This window comes from Pygocentrus nattereri, chromosome 21 (genome assembly GCF_015220715.1).
Source record: "Pygocentrus nattereri isolate fPygNat1 chromosome 21, fPygNat1.pri, whole genome shotgun sequence".
NCBI lineage: Eukaryota > Metazoa > Chordata > Actinopteri > Characiformes > Serrasalmidae > Pygocentrus > Pygocentrus nattereri.
In genome coordinates, this window is record NC_051231.1 from 16,326,182 (window position 1) to 16,344,768 (window position 18,587).

General features: G+C 40.7%; 1 protein-coding gene across 2 annotated transcripts in view; it reads right to left on the reverse strand.

The window, feature by feature from the left end:
* Positions 1–18,587, reverse strand: part of hdac11 (histone deacetylase 11) — an 80,391-nt gene that overhangs the window by 18,833 nt on the left and 42,971 nt on the right. For both annotated transcript variants that reach the window (XM_017692826.2, XM_017692827.2), the window contains one exon: positions 660–756. In XM_017692826.2, coding sequence (XP_017548315.1) covers positions 660–756 — 97 coding nt within the window. The remainder of the gene's footprint in view (positions 1–659; positions 757–18,587) is intronic.

The window sequence follows — 18,587 nt, forward strand, 5'->3', positions numbered from 1 at the left end:
ACACCATAAAGCAGCAGAATTCACTAATTAGAAGGTGTCTAGATATTTTTGGATATACAGTAAAGCTGCAAAGCTGATGAGAATGACGTGTATTCATCTATATGTCTTAGATACCAATTTCAAGAAATCAAGCGTACAGTTTTAGATTAGATCCCTGAGAATCAGAAAAACATACATGGGTGTCCAAACCTTTACTTGTTACTGTATGTACTGTGTTTGGGTAGTAATTGAGTCATTAGTGACAAACCAGACAGAAAGTTGCAGCAGGACAAAGACAGTTTTGTACTTTCTCTGGCTTTTTTACACTGTGAAAAGCCCCTAAGCCTGGTATAAACAGAAGGAAGCAAGGAGTTTGGAAGGCAATGGACAGCAGTATGAGGGTATGCTGAGGCTGCCCCCTATAGGAGAGTAAATGTTTTGCCTCGTAATTCTACAATTGGTTTTGTTTTTCCTCTCTCTCTCTCTCTCTCTCTCTCTCTCTCTCTCCCTCTCTCTCAACTGAATGCCAATACAGATTACAGCCATGTAAAATTGCTTTAACAGTCATAATAATCAGCTTTATGTTTTTTTCCCCACTGTATCATAGCAGAACAGCCATCTTTACAGTTGCTTTTTGTAATGTGACTGGAGAATGATGCTTTGAATGCTCCTCGACTTACTCTTAGCAAATCCATCCCCTGGATAGATGTAACGATTATAGACGTCCATTATGTACACCCGTCTGTCGTCCAAGAAATCCCTCTCATGCCCATTTCCCTGGGAAAACAGGAGAGAGCAGACAGAATAAAGTAAGTTGAGGAATACCACTAATTTAATTCTGAACCTGTGAGGCAGAGATGGGGAACTAAAAGCTAAGGTTCAGCAAAGTTTGGTCATTTCCTGACTCTAATACACCTGCCGAACCTGTCAATTAATAAATTCGTTTATTCAGGTATGTTTCAGAAGCAAAGATGGGAACTTCATGAAGACATTTTGGTATCTAAAATATTGCAGTGCTATCTTGGCTAACCTGCTAAGATTTGTTCAGAAAACAAGTGAAGTGCAATATTGTTACATTTAGATTTAGTGATGCTTATTTTTATGCAAGATTATTTTTAGCATTTTACTGGAACTAGATATGTTGATCTTACAAGGCTAGCTATGATCTGCTCTTATAGATCTTTAGAGCTGGATTGTTCAGCTCTGGGTCTGAACTGTTCTCATAGATCTTTAGAGCTGGATTGTTCAGCTCCAAATGTGATCTGTTCTTACAGATCTTTAGTGCTTGATTGTTCAGATCCACATGTAATCTGTTCCTACAGATCTTAAGCAGATATGATCTGCTACTAAACATCTTTAGAGCTGGATTGTTCGGCTCTGGATGTGATCTGTTCTTATACTGTAGATCTTTAGAGCTGGATTGTTCAGCTCTGGGTGTGATCTGTTCTTATACTGTAGATCTTTAGAGCTGGATTGTTCAGCTCTGGGTGTGATCTGTTCTTATACTGTAGATCTTTAGAGCTGGATTGTTCAGCTCTGGGTGTGATCTGTTCTTATACTGTAGATCTTTAGAGCTGGATTGTTCAGCTCTGGATGTAATCTGTTCTTACAGATCTTTAGAGCTAGATTTCTCAGCTCTGGGTGTGATCTGTTTTCACAGATCTTTTGAGCTGAATTGTTCTGCTGTGGTTCATATTCAGTACCTTTAGATAGGGAACATAGTTGTACCATAATCTGTTGAAATTGTATGCTCCACACATACCACATCTTGTATCCAGCTTTTATATATTACTGTTCTGTCTTAAAAGCTTAGGTTATGAAAAGGTACACAAACACAGATTTTTTAATGACTTCTGGTTAGGTTCATACTAAGGGCTAAAATATGTATATAATTTAATTTACATTATGTATGGGTTTCTGCTCTTTACTTGAGTTTAAGAAATGTGACGTCTGACACACAGTAGTGCACTTGATTGATACAAGCAACAAAATGTACATATTAGTCATGCTCCAGATACATCATTACAGCTGGACTGTACAGCTTTGGATATGATCTGTTATAGATTTTTAGAGTTACAGCTGAGAGCTGTCATCAGTGATTAGTTTGTTTACGTTCTTGATAATCACTGGCATGACCTACACAAGCATTTTTATTTCATGTACTGCCATGTATTGGTGTCTACTATCCATCAACGCATTGTTCTCACCGAAGTCAACAGCAAGAGTGTTTTTGAAGGACACAAAATTGTGTATGCAGCCATACAGTGAAGATTCTCCTAAGCTGTAGCTATAAACCTCAGAGCAATTTATCCTTACTTATTATAAAACCTTGATGTGACTAAAAACCTTGAACCCTGGCCTAACTAAGCCTGTATAATCTAGAGCAATGATAAATGACTATATGTGTGGCGGTAGCAGCCATACGGCCACTTTGTTGCGGCAGCTTTGTACAGCTCAGACAGATTTTAATTACTTTGGTGTTACTGTATGAACTCTGCCACAAGTGGAGAAACAGCACATTCATTATAACAGAACGGCTGGCCATGGTTTTAGATTGGCCTTCAGAATTGCACCATTCAAGCCCAGAAGAATCTTTTAATCTGCCAGTACGTATAAGGTCTTACACAATACAGATCTGCAGATGGCAAAAATCATGTATAGCTAAATGTGAAGCGCTTATAGTCGAGGATCAGTTTTCTGCTTGAAATATGTCTGTTATTACTACACTGACGACAAGCTAAAACAAACTAACAAAACATATATATATATATATGTGTGTGTGTGTGTGTGTGTGTGTGTTCAATTTCTTGTTAACACAAATAGCTAATCAGCCAATTACATGGCCATGACTCAATGCATTTAGGCATGTAGAGGTGGTCAAGACAACTTGCTGAAGTGCAAACTGAGCATCAGAATGGGGAAGAAAGGTGATTTAAGTGACTTTGAACGTGGCATGGCCGTTGGTGCCAGATGGGCTGGTCTGAGTATTTCAGAAACTGCTGATCTACTGGGATTTTCACGCACAACCATCTCTAGAGTTTACAGAGAATGATCCGAAAAAGAGAAAATATCCAGTGAGCGGCAGTTGTGTGGACGAAAATGCCTTGTTGATGTGAGAGGTCAGAGGAGAATGGGCAGACTGGTTCGAGATGAACCAGTAACTCAAATAACCAACCAAAGTCTCTGAGGAATGTTTCCAACACCTTGTTGAAAGTATGCCATGAAGAATTAAGGCAGTTCTGAAGGCAAAAGGGGTCCATCCTTTTACTAGCAAGGTGTACCTAAGTGTCTGGTGTGTGTGTATATATATATATATATATATACACACACACACACACACACACACATACATGTTTGTAAAGGGCAATGTACATAAAAGATCCATGTTACATTTCAATTTTCTTTCCATTAAATATCATGAAGTGTCACAATATGTATTTTTTTTATCTTATTATACGTCAAAAAGCACTACTCAAAGCATTGTTTTTTTCCACTGTACTGATAGCAGGACCAGTCTCCGTTGTCTAGCTCCCTAGGCATGATGGATAGAAAAAAAGCAGTGGTTTGTTTCTGATTTAAAGTATGAGTGACAGAGCAAGATGAAGGATGAGCGTTTGCTGTCGTTTACGGATGTTAAGTGGCATAGTCCGCGTGCCAAAGTCCCCCAAACCTCCATCATTCTTCATTATCCTCACTTGCTCTGCAGCATCTGGACACTGTCACCTTTCCATCACCAGCAAGATTCATACCTCTAATGCACTGCTGCTGTTCTCAATCCAGGTCAATTTCTACCCTTAAGGCCTCATATTCTACCTTTTACCAGAGTTTTTGCTTTTCCCTGAGGTCTGTCTTCCAACAACCATAAGAGGCATCACTTGAGGATTATGGATGGGGGCTAAGCCTGTACTAGGGCGGGTCTGGAGTATGGTCCCCCATTTTTTTGATTATGGCTTTTAAAGGAGCAACAGCCAGAAAAATAATCAAAATGGATGTTTGGTCAGACTGGCACATAGTATAGCTGTTTCTCTGTAGGTAGTATTACACACAGAGGTAATATGACTTACACTCCTCTCCCTTGAAGATAAGCTTCAAGGTCCTAACTATATATTTATTCATATAAACAGATCATAGATCAGTTCAGTCTCAGTTGGTGCAATCAGTGTAAGTTTACTCTGTAGGCATGTTGAATAAGCTAGGTGACAGAATTGAATGGTTATGATAACAAATATTTTCTTAGAACTAAGTTAAGTTCTATTCAATACAGTACTCATTTTAATCGAAAACTGTAACAACTCTCCCTCACTTTCTTCTTGATCGCTAAACTTTCTTTGTTCTTGATCCTTCAACCCTGTCAGTCTCCTTCAGCTTCTTTCTCGCTCTCTTCCTGTGTTTAATAACACTTTATTTTGTTAAACTCAGATTTACAAGAATTCAAGAACATAATGAGAGATCAGTCTGTTTTCCTTTCTGTTTTAACTGGTAAAATGTTCTGACTGGCCTTCAACACAATTTAATTCATTTAAATTGTGTATCAATACAATATAACTATTTCACTAAAATTAACTTACTGTCAACAAACAAAAATGTGGCAAATACTGGTGTCATGGTTCCAAACCCTGAAGAAATATAAAAACAAAGAATATAAAGAGCTTTTAGCAGCATTATTTCTATTTCTGTTGCCTGTTCACGCTTTCACACTGTTAGATTTCTTCAAATTCTTAAACTGGTTGGTGTTTCAGCTAGCCAGCTAATGTTAGTGTTAGGGTAACTGCTTTTCTGTGCCTCTTATGAACCTTAGCTAAGTAAGTTAGTTAACAGCCAAATAAAAACCCAACAGCCAGCTAAACTGACCATAATTTGCCACAATTCCATATGTTTGGTAGATATCTTCACTACTTACTGTATCACTCTTCATATTAGAGATTCTGAATGAGGTTTAATGTCTATTTTCCTGTCTTCAGTGACAGTGGTTGCCAGCTCACATTACTTTGCAGAATGAGTAAAACCAAAAACCCTCCTACAGGTCTGAAATGATTGGTTTGCAACTTAGTAGGTCTGACGTGATTGGCTTACAACTCAAGAGGTCTAAAATGACTGGCCAAGCTGGGTGTACAACTTTTCACATTACGTTAGTAAATCTCTGGTAGCACAGCAGAGGGAGCAATGCAACTGGGCATTAGCAGTGCTAATTTGAGAAGGGAGGGGGGCTGAATAACAGTTGGTGGAACTACAGCACCCATAAAATTTGCTAAGCAATGCCCATGACTGTCATAATTTATTTTTACATGACCATTTTCCAATCTTTAGTCAAGAAAATTGTTCTATATAAAACCATGAACCATCAAAGGACCCTTTGTATGATTAGAAGGCATCACAAAATAGTTCCTCAGATTGATGGAGAATGTGCTGTAGATGGTTCTATATAAAACCATTTTTAAACAGGTTCTATAGACGCTATTGTTACGATGTCAAGCTTGTTATGATAGAAGACCCCTTTTTGGCACTATATAGAACCCTTTACAAAACAGTTCTATATTAAACCATCTACAGCACATTCTCCATCACTCTGAAAAACCCTGTCACGATGTAAAGAACCCTTTAATCATGCAAACAGTGTCATGGTTCATGGTTCTATACATTATCATTCTCTTTACTAAAGAACCCTTGAAGAACCCTTGAAGAACCATCTTTTTTAAGTGTATAGATTATGTAAATTACCTCAGTTCTGACGGATGCCTTTGCTTTGTGTAAGTCTTTATTCATTTTCCTGCACATTGTCCACTTAAGTCCCCCTATCTACTACAGCCTGTCTGCAATAACAAAACTTTGCATTACTTCAATGTGAATGGGTGGAGCTAAACTGCTGTACCTTGAATGAACAGCCCTATGTAAATTGGTTCATGGTTCATCAATTCAAAAACAGCAGCTTTTGAACGGTGTAATGAATGGTACATCACCAGTGTAAATGTTTGTGACGGTGCATTTTCTCAAACAAATACATACGAGTATGTTATTGCTACTTGCAGATACTGATACTATAATGTGTAAATTGCTTTGAATTAAGTAGTCGAAAAATGACTACTTATTTACACAAAAATGTGTAAATGACTGCAATAAAGCTTAGCAGCAAAATTATTCAAATCTAGCTGATTTTAAATGAAACTATGCTACATTAAGTGCCTTTGATTGAGTAACATTGCACTGACTTTTGTTTCACATCAGAAGAGTGCTTCTATACAGCTGTAAGTAAAGTAGATTTCATAGTTTTGATCCTAGCTCATCATCTCTGTAGCAGAGTGAGCAGGAAACACATCTGAGGCTTACGCATCTGAAGAGCTCACTTGTGGAGTTTTACATCTTGTTGGAATCTTTTGTTTGGCTGATTAGCAGGTGTGCTAACTCATGCCACACTGCACTTGGAAACTAAAACCAGGCAATGATGTACTGGCAACTGCCACAGCTTCAGAAAAAATTTGCCATGCAAGCAGACACTTGTCCACTGCTAGTTTGAGTCAATTGGTCCTTAACACAGCAGCATACACTAGGCTTACATTACATGCTTCAGATGATGTTGGTATCTGTACTTTTTTTTTATAACTGAGCACCAGTATTAGCATCGATGCATCCCAATTTACAGTTCAAAATCCTCCATTTCATCAGCCAACAACAAAGCTGATTAATGACAACTAGGGCTGTAAGATATTGACATAAAATGTGATGTTCGATAAAGCTGCCAGATATAATGTTGATCTGAGAAGCAATAAACTATGATTAAAACAGCGTGCCTTTGACAAGTACACACTTTTTTAAAGATACTTAAATCAGAACTACAAACACATTTTTTATGGACTGAAAGGCTGAAGCCAGCATTACCTCAACAGCTTTTTCTATAAAGGATACAAAGACAAATAAATATATATTTATTTATGTAGACACACAGGGGAAATTAATAAATGTTTTGGCTGCTTTGTTTATTTATTTAAATAGTTATTAAATATGTTTGTTGTGACAATAACCATTACTGCCATGTACACTTGTAACACAATAACGGGTGTGAGATTCATTATGCAGCCCTAATGACAACTTTATTATGCACTATATGTCCAGAAGTATGCGAACACTATTTAGTAAATACAAAAGAGGCCCCGGATGTTCTGTAATAGCTCTCACTAGGACAAAGCAATCTGAATGATGCAACGATGCAATGTGCTCCTCAGTATATGAAGCTTCGAATAAGTAGGGATGTCCATCTGTGGTAGCAATGAGGTAGGCGCTGGACAGCCATTGTGATGTTTAACCTACATTTGCAATGTGTCCGGCAGAAAACAGAGATTACTTCCAGCATCCCTTGTAATGCAATCGATTATACATACATCTAGGTATGTAGCACATTTTTGAGTTCAAATTACTTCATCCTAACTGGAGTTAGAACAGAATATTTGGGGCCTCTTTCGAGTGTATCTCCTTGTACCATACCCAAAGTCATGTGCCAGCTAGATAGGTGTCAAGATGCCGACATTGGACTGTGGAGCAGTGAAACTGCATCCTCTGCACTGATGGAGCTCCATATAACACCTTTGGAATGAGCTGGAGTGATCCAGAACTATCATCCAACATCTGTACCTGACTAATGCTCTTTAATGCAACCCTCACAGCAATGTTCCAATGTTCCACAATCTCATGTAAAGCCTTCCCAGAGGAGTAGAGGCTGTTACTGCAGCAAAGAGCAAACAAACTCCAATTAATATTTTTGATTTCAGTAGAAATGGATCAGCAGATGTATACAAACATTTGGACATAGGGTGTATATACAGGACATTATTTCTTCCTAGAATGATGTGCTAGTGGGATTCACTTGGCTCTACAGGCTTCTAAATAGCTATTTTATGTCAACAAAAGCTTTGCCGGTATTTCATTCATCCATCCATCCATCCATCCATCCATCCATCCATCCATCCATCATCTTCCGCTTCTCCGGGGTTCGGGTCGTGGGGGCAGCATCCTAAGCAATGAGGCCCAGACCTCCCTTTCCCCAGCCACTTCCAATAGCTCCCTGGGGGGGATTCCGAGGAGTTCCCAGGCCAGCTGGGTGATATAGTCACGACAGCATGTCCTGGGTCTTCACCAGGGTCTCTTCCCGGGTGGACTTGCCTGTGACACCTCCCAAGGGAGGCATCCAGGAGGCATCCTAACCAGATGCCCGAACTACCTCAGCTGGCTCCTCTCGATGTGGAGAAGCAGCGGCTCTACTCCGAGTCCCTCCCAGATGACCAAACTTCTCAACCTATCTCTAAGGGAGAGTCCAGACACCCTGCGGAGGAAACTCATATCGGCCGCTTGTATTCGCGATCTCATTCTTTCAGTCATTACCCAAAGCTCATGACCATAGGTGATGAGAGCCTATGCCTTATGGCTCAGCTCTTTCTTTACCACAACAGACCGGTAAAGAGCCCGCATCACTGCTGACCCAGCACCAAACCGCATGTCAATCTCCCGCTCCCTTGTACCATCACTCATGAACAAGACCCCGAGATACTTGAACTCCTCCACTTGAGGCAAGAGCTCATCCCCGACCCAGAGAGGGCTCTCCACCCTTTCCCGCCTGAGAACCATGGCCTTGGATTTGGAGGTACTGATCCTCATCCCGGCCGCTTCACACTCGGCTGCAAACTAAGTTCACGGCCTGATGTCCCCAGTACTGCAAACAGCAGTGATGTGACCTTGAGGTCACCAAACCGGACACCATCCACCACCTGACTGCGCCTAGAAATTCTATCCATAAAAATTATGAATAGAATCGGTGACAGAGGGCAGCCCTGACTGAGTCCTACTCTCACTGGGAACGAGTCTGACTTACTGCCGGCCATGCAACCAAACTCCTGCTTTGTTTGTACAGGACCTGAATGGCTCGTAGCAAAGAGCCATGCACCCCGTAGTCCCGAAGCACCTCCCACAGAATATCCCCGGGAACACAGTCAAATGCCTTCTCCAAATCCACAAAGCACATGTGGACTGGTTGGGCAAACTCCCATGAACACTCCAGAATCCTAGAGAGGGTAAAGAGTTGGTCCAGTGTTCCACGACCAAGGCGGAACCCGCACTGCTCCTCCTGAATCCGAGGTTCGACTATAAGCCGGACTCTCTTCTCCAGTATCCCCTGCATAGACCTTACCAGGGAGGATGAGGAGTGTGATTCCCCTGTAGTTGGAACACACTCTCCGGTCCCCCTTTTTAAAAAGAGGCACCACCACCCCAGTCTGCCAATCCAGTGGCACCGCCCCCGATGTCCACGCAACGTTGAAAAGGCGTGTCAGCCAAGACAGCCCCACAACATCCAGAGCCTTACGGAACTCGGGACAGATCTCATCCAACCCTAGAGCCCTGCCGCCAAGGAGCTTTTTAACTACCTTAGCGACTTCGGCCTCAGTAATGGACAAGCCTATTCCCGTGTCCCCAGACTCTGCCTCCTCACTGGAGAATGTGTCGGTGGGATTGAGAAGGTCCTCAAAGTATTCCTTCCACCGCCCAATGACTTCTTCAGTCAAAGTCAACAGCACACCATCTCCACTATATACAGTGCTAGTGGCACACTGCTTTCCCCTTCTGAGTCGCCTAACGGTTTGCCATAATCTTTTCGGAGCCGACTTAAAGTCACTTTCCAAGGCCTCACCAAACTCTTCCCACACCCAGGTTTTTGCCTTGGCAACGACTGAAGCCGCAGATCGCTTGGCCTGTCGATACCTGCCAGCTGCCTCTGGTGTCCTACAGGCCAACCATGCCCGGTAGGACTCCTTTTTCAGCTTGATGGCATCTCTCACCTGGGGTGTCCACCACCGGGTTCAAGGATTACCGCCCCGACAGGCACCAACTACCTTGCAACCACAGCTACAGTCAGCCGCTTCAACAATGGAGGAGCGGAACATGGCCCATTCTGAGTCAATGTCCCTCACCTCCCCCGATATCTGGTCAACGTTCTGACGGAGGTGTGAGTTGAAGATCAATCTGACAGGTTCTTCTGCCAGACGTTCCCAGCAAACCCTCACAATACGTTTGGGTTTGCCTCGTCTGACCGGCATCTTCCCCCACCACCTGATCCAACTCACCACCAGGTGGTGATCAGTTGACAGCTCAGCTCCTCTCTTTACCCGCGTGTCCAAAACACATGGCCGCAAGTCCGATGACATGACTACAAAGTCAATCATTGAACTGCGGCCTAGGGTGTCCTGGTGCCATGTGCACTTATGGACATCCTTGCGTTCAAACATGGTGTTCGTTATGGACAAACTGTGGTTTGCACAGAAGTCCAAAAACTGAACACCACTTGGGTTCAGATCAGAGAGGCCATTCCTCCCAATCACACCGCTCCAGGTCTTACTGTCGTTGCCCACGTGAGCGTTGAAGTCCCCCAGTAGGACAGTCGAGTCTCCAGGAGGAGCACTTTCAAGCACCCCTCCCAAGGACTCTAGGAAGGCTGGGTACTCTGAACTGCTGTTCGGTGCATAAGCACTGACAACAGTCAGGACCCGTTCCCCAACCCGAAGGTGTAGGGAAGCTACCCTCTCATCCACCGGGGAAAACCCCAACATACAGGCACCGAGTCGAGGGGCTATGAGAAAGCCCACACCTGCCCGCCGCCTCTCACCATGGGTAATTCCAGAAAAGAATAAAGTCCAGCCCCTCTCAAGGAGATTGGCCCCAGAATCCAAGCTGTGTGTTGAGGTGAGCCCGACTATATCTAGCCGGTATCTCTCAACCTCGCACACCAACTCAGGCTCCCTCCCCGTCAGTGAGGTAACATTCCAAGTTCCAAAAGCAGTTTCAGCAACCGAGGATCTGAATGCCAAGGCCCATGCCTTCGGACACTGCTCGATCCACAATGCACCGAACCCCTACTACTGCCTCTCCCATCTTACGTAAATTAAAAGTAACAGTGAGACCTTTCAAATTTTAAAAGAAGGCACAGCACCACCTCTGCACAGCTAGACAGTGCCCTCTTTCCAAAGCATTTCACCTATAACTGTCCGAGAGCAGCAGTGGGAATAAAAGGTCGCATCTGCAGCTCAATTATCTGCAATATGCGAACATCTCATCCCTCCCATTCCCATCCTGGCAGTATATGAATTCCTCACTGAAAGCAGAGAATGGAATGAATGTGTCCTAAAATAAACCTGCTGTTATAACAAAAAGAAAATATGTTCATTAGTATGAAAAACTCAATTCATCTGAAAAGCTAGGTGTCCTCATACAGATGGACAGTGTAAGTCCATGGGCGTTATGAACAAAACACTGGAACTATTTTAGGACATGATCTAACTGTCAGATGAACCTGCGTTGTTTTTTTTATTCTCACTGTTCCTGGCCACTTTTCATTGTCCCCAGTGTCCCTCCAGGCTAAGCAGCGGCCATCAGGGGAGCTGCCAAAACAACTCTAACGCATCCACTGTAAAGAGACCAGAGAGCTACTGAAACACAAGGGTATTATGCTTTAAACCACTGCTTCCTGTCTGGATGACAAACGACATTAAAATAACGTCTTCGGAGACACTGTCACTGTTTTACAGCATCCCGGTCACTGCTTCTCATATTTTATATGAGGCTCCTTCAGTCACTTCAAGATTGATCCCTTTATCCAATGGACCTTTCTAGGTCAGTTTAGCAGGCACATATTGAGTCCAGCACTGGACTAAATTAATGGCGGAAAATCCTAAACAGTCCAGAAGTCCGGCCTTCAAACTAATCATCGTTTTTATGGGTTTTTCATAGATTCAAACATGTGACTGAATAGTGGATAATGACTATGGATTGCACCATTATGCCCCTCAAGCTAAATCTCTCCATCACAGGAGAGATCTTTAAGAGACATCTTTAAAGAAAAGTTTCCAAGAAACTAAGAAAAGCCATGCAGAAGAGTTAATTCAGTGTAAAATGTGACTAGTGGCTCACTATGATTTCCTGTCACAGCATTACACCTACTGTTACTAGTGATAAAAAGCAGCTAAAAAACACTTTTTATTTGGCTTAGTGTTTTATTAGCTTATCTTTTGTGTGTTTTTCCTTTTGCATTTATTTTTAAACAATTATTAATACATGTATTATCAGTTGTATGGTTACTGTTATTATTACTATTATTATATAATCCTGTATTGTATTCATTTTTATTGAACTTCTTTTCTACCTTAATACTTTCATAATTTCTTTACTGTAAACACCTTTTATACATTTATTAAACAGATGTGTCTTTTACACTCATTATTTTAATGATTTATGTACATATACATATATATAATGCTCAGTCTATGTTCAACTAAAATTCAACTAAATATGTATTAAATGCCACTGAACTTGAAGTTTGAAAGATTCCATTAAATTTATCCCTAACCCCAACCCTAACCTCAGTGCAAAACCTACTTCTAGTCCTAAACCTAAACCTAACCATGATGTTGTGGATAATCAACTATCTCTAGAAAGTTAGTTAATATGTATATCATCTCTAGGGGACCATCTAAATAAAGTGTGACCGTACTTTGAGTTGCTTGCTGATGTATGAAAGTACATATTTAATCAAGTCATGTTTAATTCCTTTTTGTGTAATGGAACAACACAAAAAAGCAGAGTATAAAAGGCAAATTTGACATAATTTCATGCAAAACTCTTTTTTCAAAATAGTGGGTAAATAACTTTGTTTCAAGCATGTGATGCTCGTTTAAACTGACCTGTGGCAAGTGAAAGGTGTGGGCAATATAAAAATCACACCTTAAACCAGATAAAAAGTAGAGAAATGGACTCAATCTTTGTATTGTGTGTCTGTGTGTTCCACACAAAGCATGGAGAACAGATAGAGGAGAAGAGAACTGTCTGAGGACTTGAGTTTTTCCACAACCAAAATTGTGGAAAAATATAAACAATCTCAAGGTTACATGTCCATCTCCAGAGATCTTGATGTTCCTTTGTCCACGGTGAGCAACATAATCAAGAAGTGTACAACAACATGGCACTGTAGCTAATCTCCCTGGACGTGGACGGAAGAAAAAACTGATGAAAGGTTGCAACGCAGGATGCAAGAGATCTGGGGACCTTGCCCATCTAAATATCTGATTCAATGGTATAAAAGAATCAGAAATATAACCATTACAGGAGTGTTATTTAAAAGTGTTCATATATGCATGAATTTAAGTGTGCCAGTTATAGCTATTTTAAATGTTTTGAGTTTATCTTTATAACGGCCAAAGCCGAACAGTAGGCTCCACTAAGTCTGCACATCACACACACACACACACACACAGAGGCACCTTTCACCTCAATTGATGACATTTCATCTGCTTGGACAATGAGGGCTGGTCTCGGGGCGATTGCTGATTGGCCAAGGGACCATTTTGGATATGCCAGTTATAAATTCGAGAAGAGAGAGTTCAGGGGGGAGAGACAGAGAGTTGAGACTTGGGAGATAACGCTGGAACTCTTTTTTTTGGGTAGAGAGAGAAGGAGCAGAGGAGTGCACACTCAGATCCAGCTGGGGTGAATGGCGCTCTAACGGCTCTCAAGCCAATTCACTTATTTCTTATCATCTTGGTTAAACTTTTTCATATTTACCATGATTTTTGTCTTGATTTTTATTTTTCATGTTTTCCTTCATTATAATAAAATTGTTTTGCCCAGAGGTTTCATCCAATATACTGCTTTTGTTTTACACCACAAAGGACAAATTTTCCATTTTTCACAATCTTACAATAAGCAGCCCCAATCGAGTTCCAAAGAAATTCAAGCTGTCCTGCAGGCATCAGTGTCACCGTGAACTATCCGTCGACATTTGAATGAAATGAAACGCTATGGCAGGAGATCCAAGAGGACCCCACTACTGACACAGAGACTAAAAAAAAAGCTAGACTGCAGTTCGCCAAAATGTACGTGAGTAAGCCAAAATCCTTCTGGGAAAACGCCTTGTGGACAGATGAGACCAAGACAGAGCTTTTTGGTAAAGCACATCATTCTACTGTTCACCGAAAACGTAATGAGGCCTACAAAGAAAAGAATACAGTACCTACAGTCAAATATGGTGGAGGTTCAAAGATGTTTTGGGGTTGTTTTGCTGCCTCTGGCACTGGGTGACTTGACTGTGTGCAAGGCATCATGAAATCTGAAGATTACCAAAGGATTCCGGGTCGATTGTAGGGCCCAGTGTCAGAAAGCTGGGCTTGCGTCCTATGTCATGGGTCTTCCAGCAGGACAATGACCCCAAACATACTTCAAAAAGCACCCAGAAATGGATGGAAACAAAGCAGTGGAGAGTTCTGAAGTAGCCAGCAATGAGTCCAGATCTAAATCCCATTGAACACCTGTGGAGAGATCTTAAAATTGCTGTTGGGTTTGCATGAAATTATATAAATTTTGGCTTTTTTTCCTCTGTTTTTTGTGTTGCTCCAATACACACAAAGGAAATAAACATGTTTATAACAAAACGGCAATTGTAATAACTTTCTGGGAGAAATACTTGATGATGATGGTATGTATGGCACATAAATAATGCATTTATTTATTTATTTATGTTGGTATTGTAAAATGGTACTATCCTGATGGATGTTTTGTTAACTACAAGCTGCACCTAATTTGTCCTGGTGTATGCTTTGCAATTTGACTGTAGATATGATCATAACTGGGGTTTATAGCACAGTATATAAATTAATAATTAATAAAGTAAAAACTAAATACGGCCAAACAATAAAAGCAGACTTCCCCTTTTTTCCCAAACTGTCCACATAATACAATCCTTTAGATGTAAGCAAAGTCAGAGTGGTTTAATGTGAAATTCTCAATCCTAGACAAACTTGCGTCACAATTCACAGTGGTGGTGATAGAAACAATGCATCGGAAGAGTTTGACTCACCTAAAGGCTACATCACAAAAAACCTAAAATAACCTAAAATGATTATGAATATGATGTCTGAGACACATGATGTTTTATGATGGCTTTTAGATAAACATTTGGCTTAAAACATTATTTTAAATACTTTCATAGTATTTTTTTCAATGAAGTTGGGATGTTTTGTAAAACATAAATAAAAACAGAATATGATGATTTGCAAATCCTTTTCAACCCACTACAAAGACAAGATATTTAATGTTTATTGAATGTTAATGTTTATTAAAGTTAATAAATAATTATTGTTTTTTGCAAATATTCACTCATTTTGAATTTTATGCCTGCAACACGTTCCAAAGAAGTTGGGACAGGGGCGTGTTTACCACTGTGTTATATCACCTTTCCTTTTAACAACACTCAATAAGCATTTGGGAACTGAGGACACTAATTGTTCAAGCTTTGTAGGTGGAATTCTTTCCCATTCTTGCTTGATTTACAACTTCAGTTGCTCAACAGTCCGGGGTCTCCGTTTTCGTATTTTGTGCTTCATAATGCGCCACACATTTTCAATGGGAGACAGGTCTGGACTGCAGGCAGGCCAGTCTAGTACCCGCACTGTGCCCTGCACACCAACACGTGCAGAATGTGGCTTGGCATTGTATTGCTGAAATAAGCAGGGACGTCCCTGAAAAAGACGTTGCTTGGATGGCAGCATATATTGCTCCAAAACCTGTATGTACCTTTCAGCATTAATGGTGCCTTCACAGATTTGCAAGTTACCCATGCCACGGGTACAAACACACCCCCACACCATCAGAGATGCTGACTTTTGAACTTTGCTCTGATAACAATCCGGACAGTCCTTTTCCTCTTTGGCCCGGAGGACACGACGTCCATGATTTCCAGAAACAATTTGAAATGTGGACTCGTCAGACCACAGAACACTTTTCCACTTTGCATCAGTCCATCTCAGATGAGCTCGGGCCCAGAGAAGCCGGCAGCGTTTCTGGGTGTTGCTGATATATGGTTTTCGGCTTTGAATGGCAGAGTTTTAACTTGCACTTGTAGATGGAGCGACGAACTGAGTTCACTGACAGTGGTTTTCTGAAGTGTTCCTGAGCCCATGTGGTAATATCCGTTACAGAATGATGTCGGTTTTTAATGCAGTGCCGCCTGAGGGATCGAAGGTCACGGGCATTCAATGTTGGTTTTCTGCCTTGCCACTTACTTGCAAAGATTTCGATTCTCTGAATCTTTTGATGATATTATGGACTGTAGATGATGAAATCCCTAAATTCTTTGCAATTGCACGTTGAGAAATGTTGTTCTTAAACTGTTGGACTATTTGCTCACGCAGTTGTTCACAAAGTGGTGAACCTCGCCCCGTCCTTGCTTCTGAACGACTGAGCCTTTCATGGATGCTCCCTTTATACCCAATCATAACACCTGTTTCCAATTAACCTGTTCACCGGTGGAATGTCCCAAACAGGTGTTTTTTGAGCATTCCTCAACTTTCCTTGTCTTTTGTTGCCCCTGTCCCAACTTCTTTGGAACGTGTTGCAGGCATCAAATTCAAAATGAGTGAATATTTGCAAAAAACAATAAAGTTTATCCATTTGAACATTAAATATCTTGTCTTTGTAGCGGGTTGAAAAGGATTTGCAAATCATCATATTCTGTTTTTATTTATGTTTTACAAAACATCCCAACTTCATTAGAATTGGGGTTATACATGAAAGACGTTGTAAGGCAAAATAGCGATTTTACCATCCATATTACTGTCCACTGGCCATTTTGGAAAGTAAATAAAATGGTTATATCGGCAACCCCTGGTTCAAATCACCACCTTTGTAAAGAAATGATCTGTACGTTTCTCTACCATGAACCATTTCACATCACATCACTTCGGGTGACTTTATTTACATAAAAATTACTCATTTATGCAAAAAATTTGGACAAATCATTATCCTTTTTACTGAACTGAAACAGCCTTTCACATTTTAAAGATTGCAAAATATTTTACTGAAAAAATGATAAGGAAGGAAAATTTTTAAATTCTTCATTAAAAATGTAAGAGGAAGAGGTAGAAGTGAAAATGTGCTTCATTATTCTGTCACTGCATATAATCACTGCATGCATCAAGGAGGTTTTAATCAATGACTATTTTAGCTGAATAATTGAATTTAATTGCATTATCGTAACAGATTTCAATTCATTAGAATAAGTGTGCCCTCCCCAGCCTGAATGTCGTTTTGAAACACAGCACCATTTTGCCAACCAGAGATCCCTTATAATACACTTATTCATTCTATTCATCACAAGTAATTTGTTGTCACAATGTGCAAATAATGCAGCTCATTAGTACTTATGAATTCATATATGCAGAGGAACTTTGCCACCAGAGAGCTCTGGCTCCTATGACATGTCATAATTCAGGGTGCTTAATTAGAGATTTAACTCCAGCTTTGTGCCTCCCTGTATTTTCTCCAGCCTTTACTCCAGAGCTGAGACAGCGCTTTCAGGCCTGTTTATGGGCCTTCATGCAGATTTGATTCTTGCTCTCCACACAGCCACTCATGAATTATTCACTCCGCATCTGCATTGATCTGATCCCCCCACTGTCTTTGTCGATAAGCAAAAGACGGTAATTATAATCAAGCTATGACTCGAACTGCTCATGGCACTTCAGTGGACAGACGCCAAAACTGCGGCAAAAAACCACTCTGCCCACAGTCTGCAGCAGACTCGATTAACTGGCAGGATTCATTAGAACAGGATGTGGCTCATTACAGTGGCCAAACAATGCAATAAGTCAGATTCCAACAGGCTGCTTAGCAGTGATTAAGAAAAAAATCCACTCTGTGGTTCATATTTAGTCAAAAACAAGTCAATCTAGAAATGACTTGCTTTGAGTAAATAATTTTCCCTTCAGGCTTTTATACAATATTATTCTATCGAGTAATTACACATTACAGCCCTTTACCATTAGCATGCTATTATCACAAGTATTAAGATTATGCCTGCATAGCAATTTACTCCTCCATTAAAGAGATTATCTATAATTGCTGATTGCCATGTTCTGCAATAAACCACACATAAATGTTCCATAAACAAAATCCCCCTGTCCCCGACAAAATGGTCATCATAACTTCATAAACATCATAACATAAATCTGACCTACATATGAGGTCATTTGCTGCCTAAAAAGAGCAATAGGGCAAGACTAGTTTGCTACTATGAATTCTCTTACACACCAGAGATTGTTTAAGGGCGAGTGTTAGGGCAATGTTCCCAAACATACAAATAAATCTACCATGTAATGGCTCAAACTTAATAAATGGAGGGTTGTGGAAGGGCCGACTCAAAGCCCAGATCTGAACCCCATCAAAATGCCGAGGTGGAGGGGGATTTGAAAAGGGATATATAGGCAAAAACCCCCTCAAACAATGCACAGTTGAAATGATGCTGGATAAATGGGTGGGCAAAAACATCTCCCAGTAGATGCCAGAAACTTAGGAAATGCCTACATAAAGTTATTTCTGTCAGAAGGGACAGTACAAGTTACTGACACCAGGGGTGTATTGACAGGAAAAAAATCTCACTTAACTGATTTTTAAGTGAATGATTGCAAAGTCGAATTTCCTTTGTTTTTTTGTTCTATTACATAACATGAACATGCCAATAACATACTCTTCAGCTGACGATGAAATACTGATATATCCATACAATTAAACATTTCTTGGGATGTACT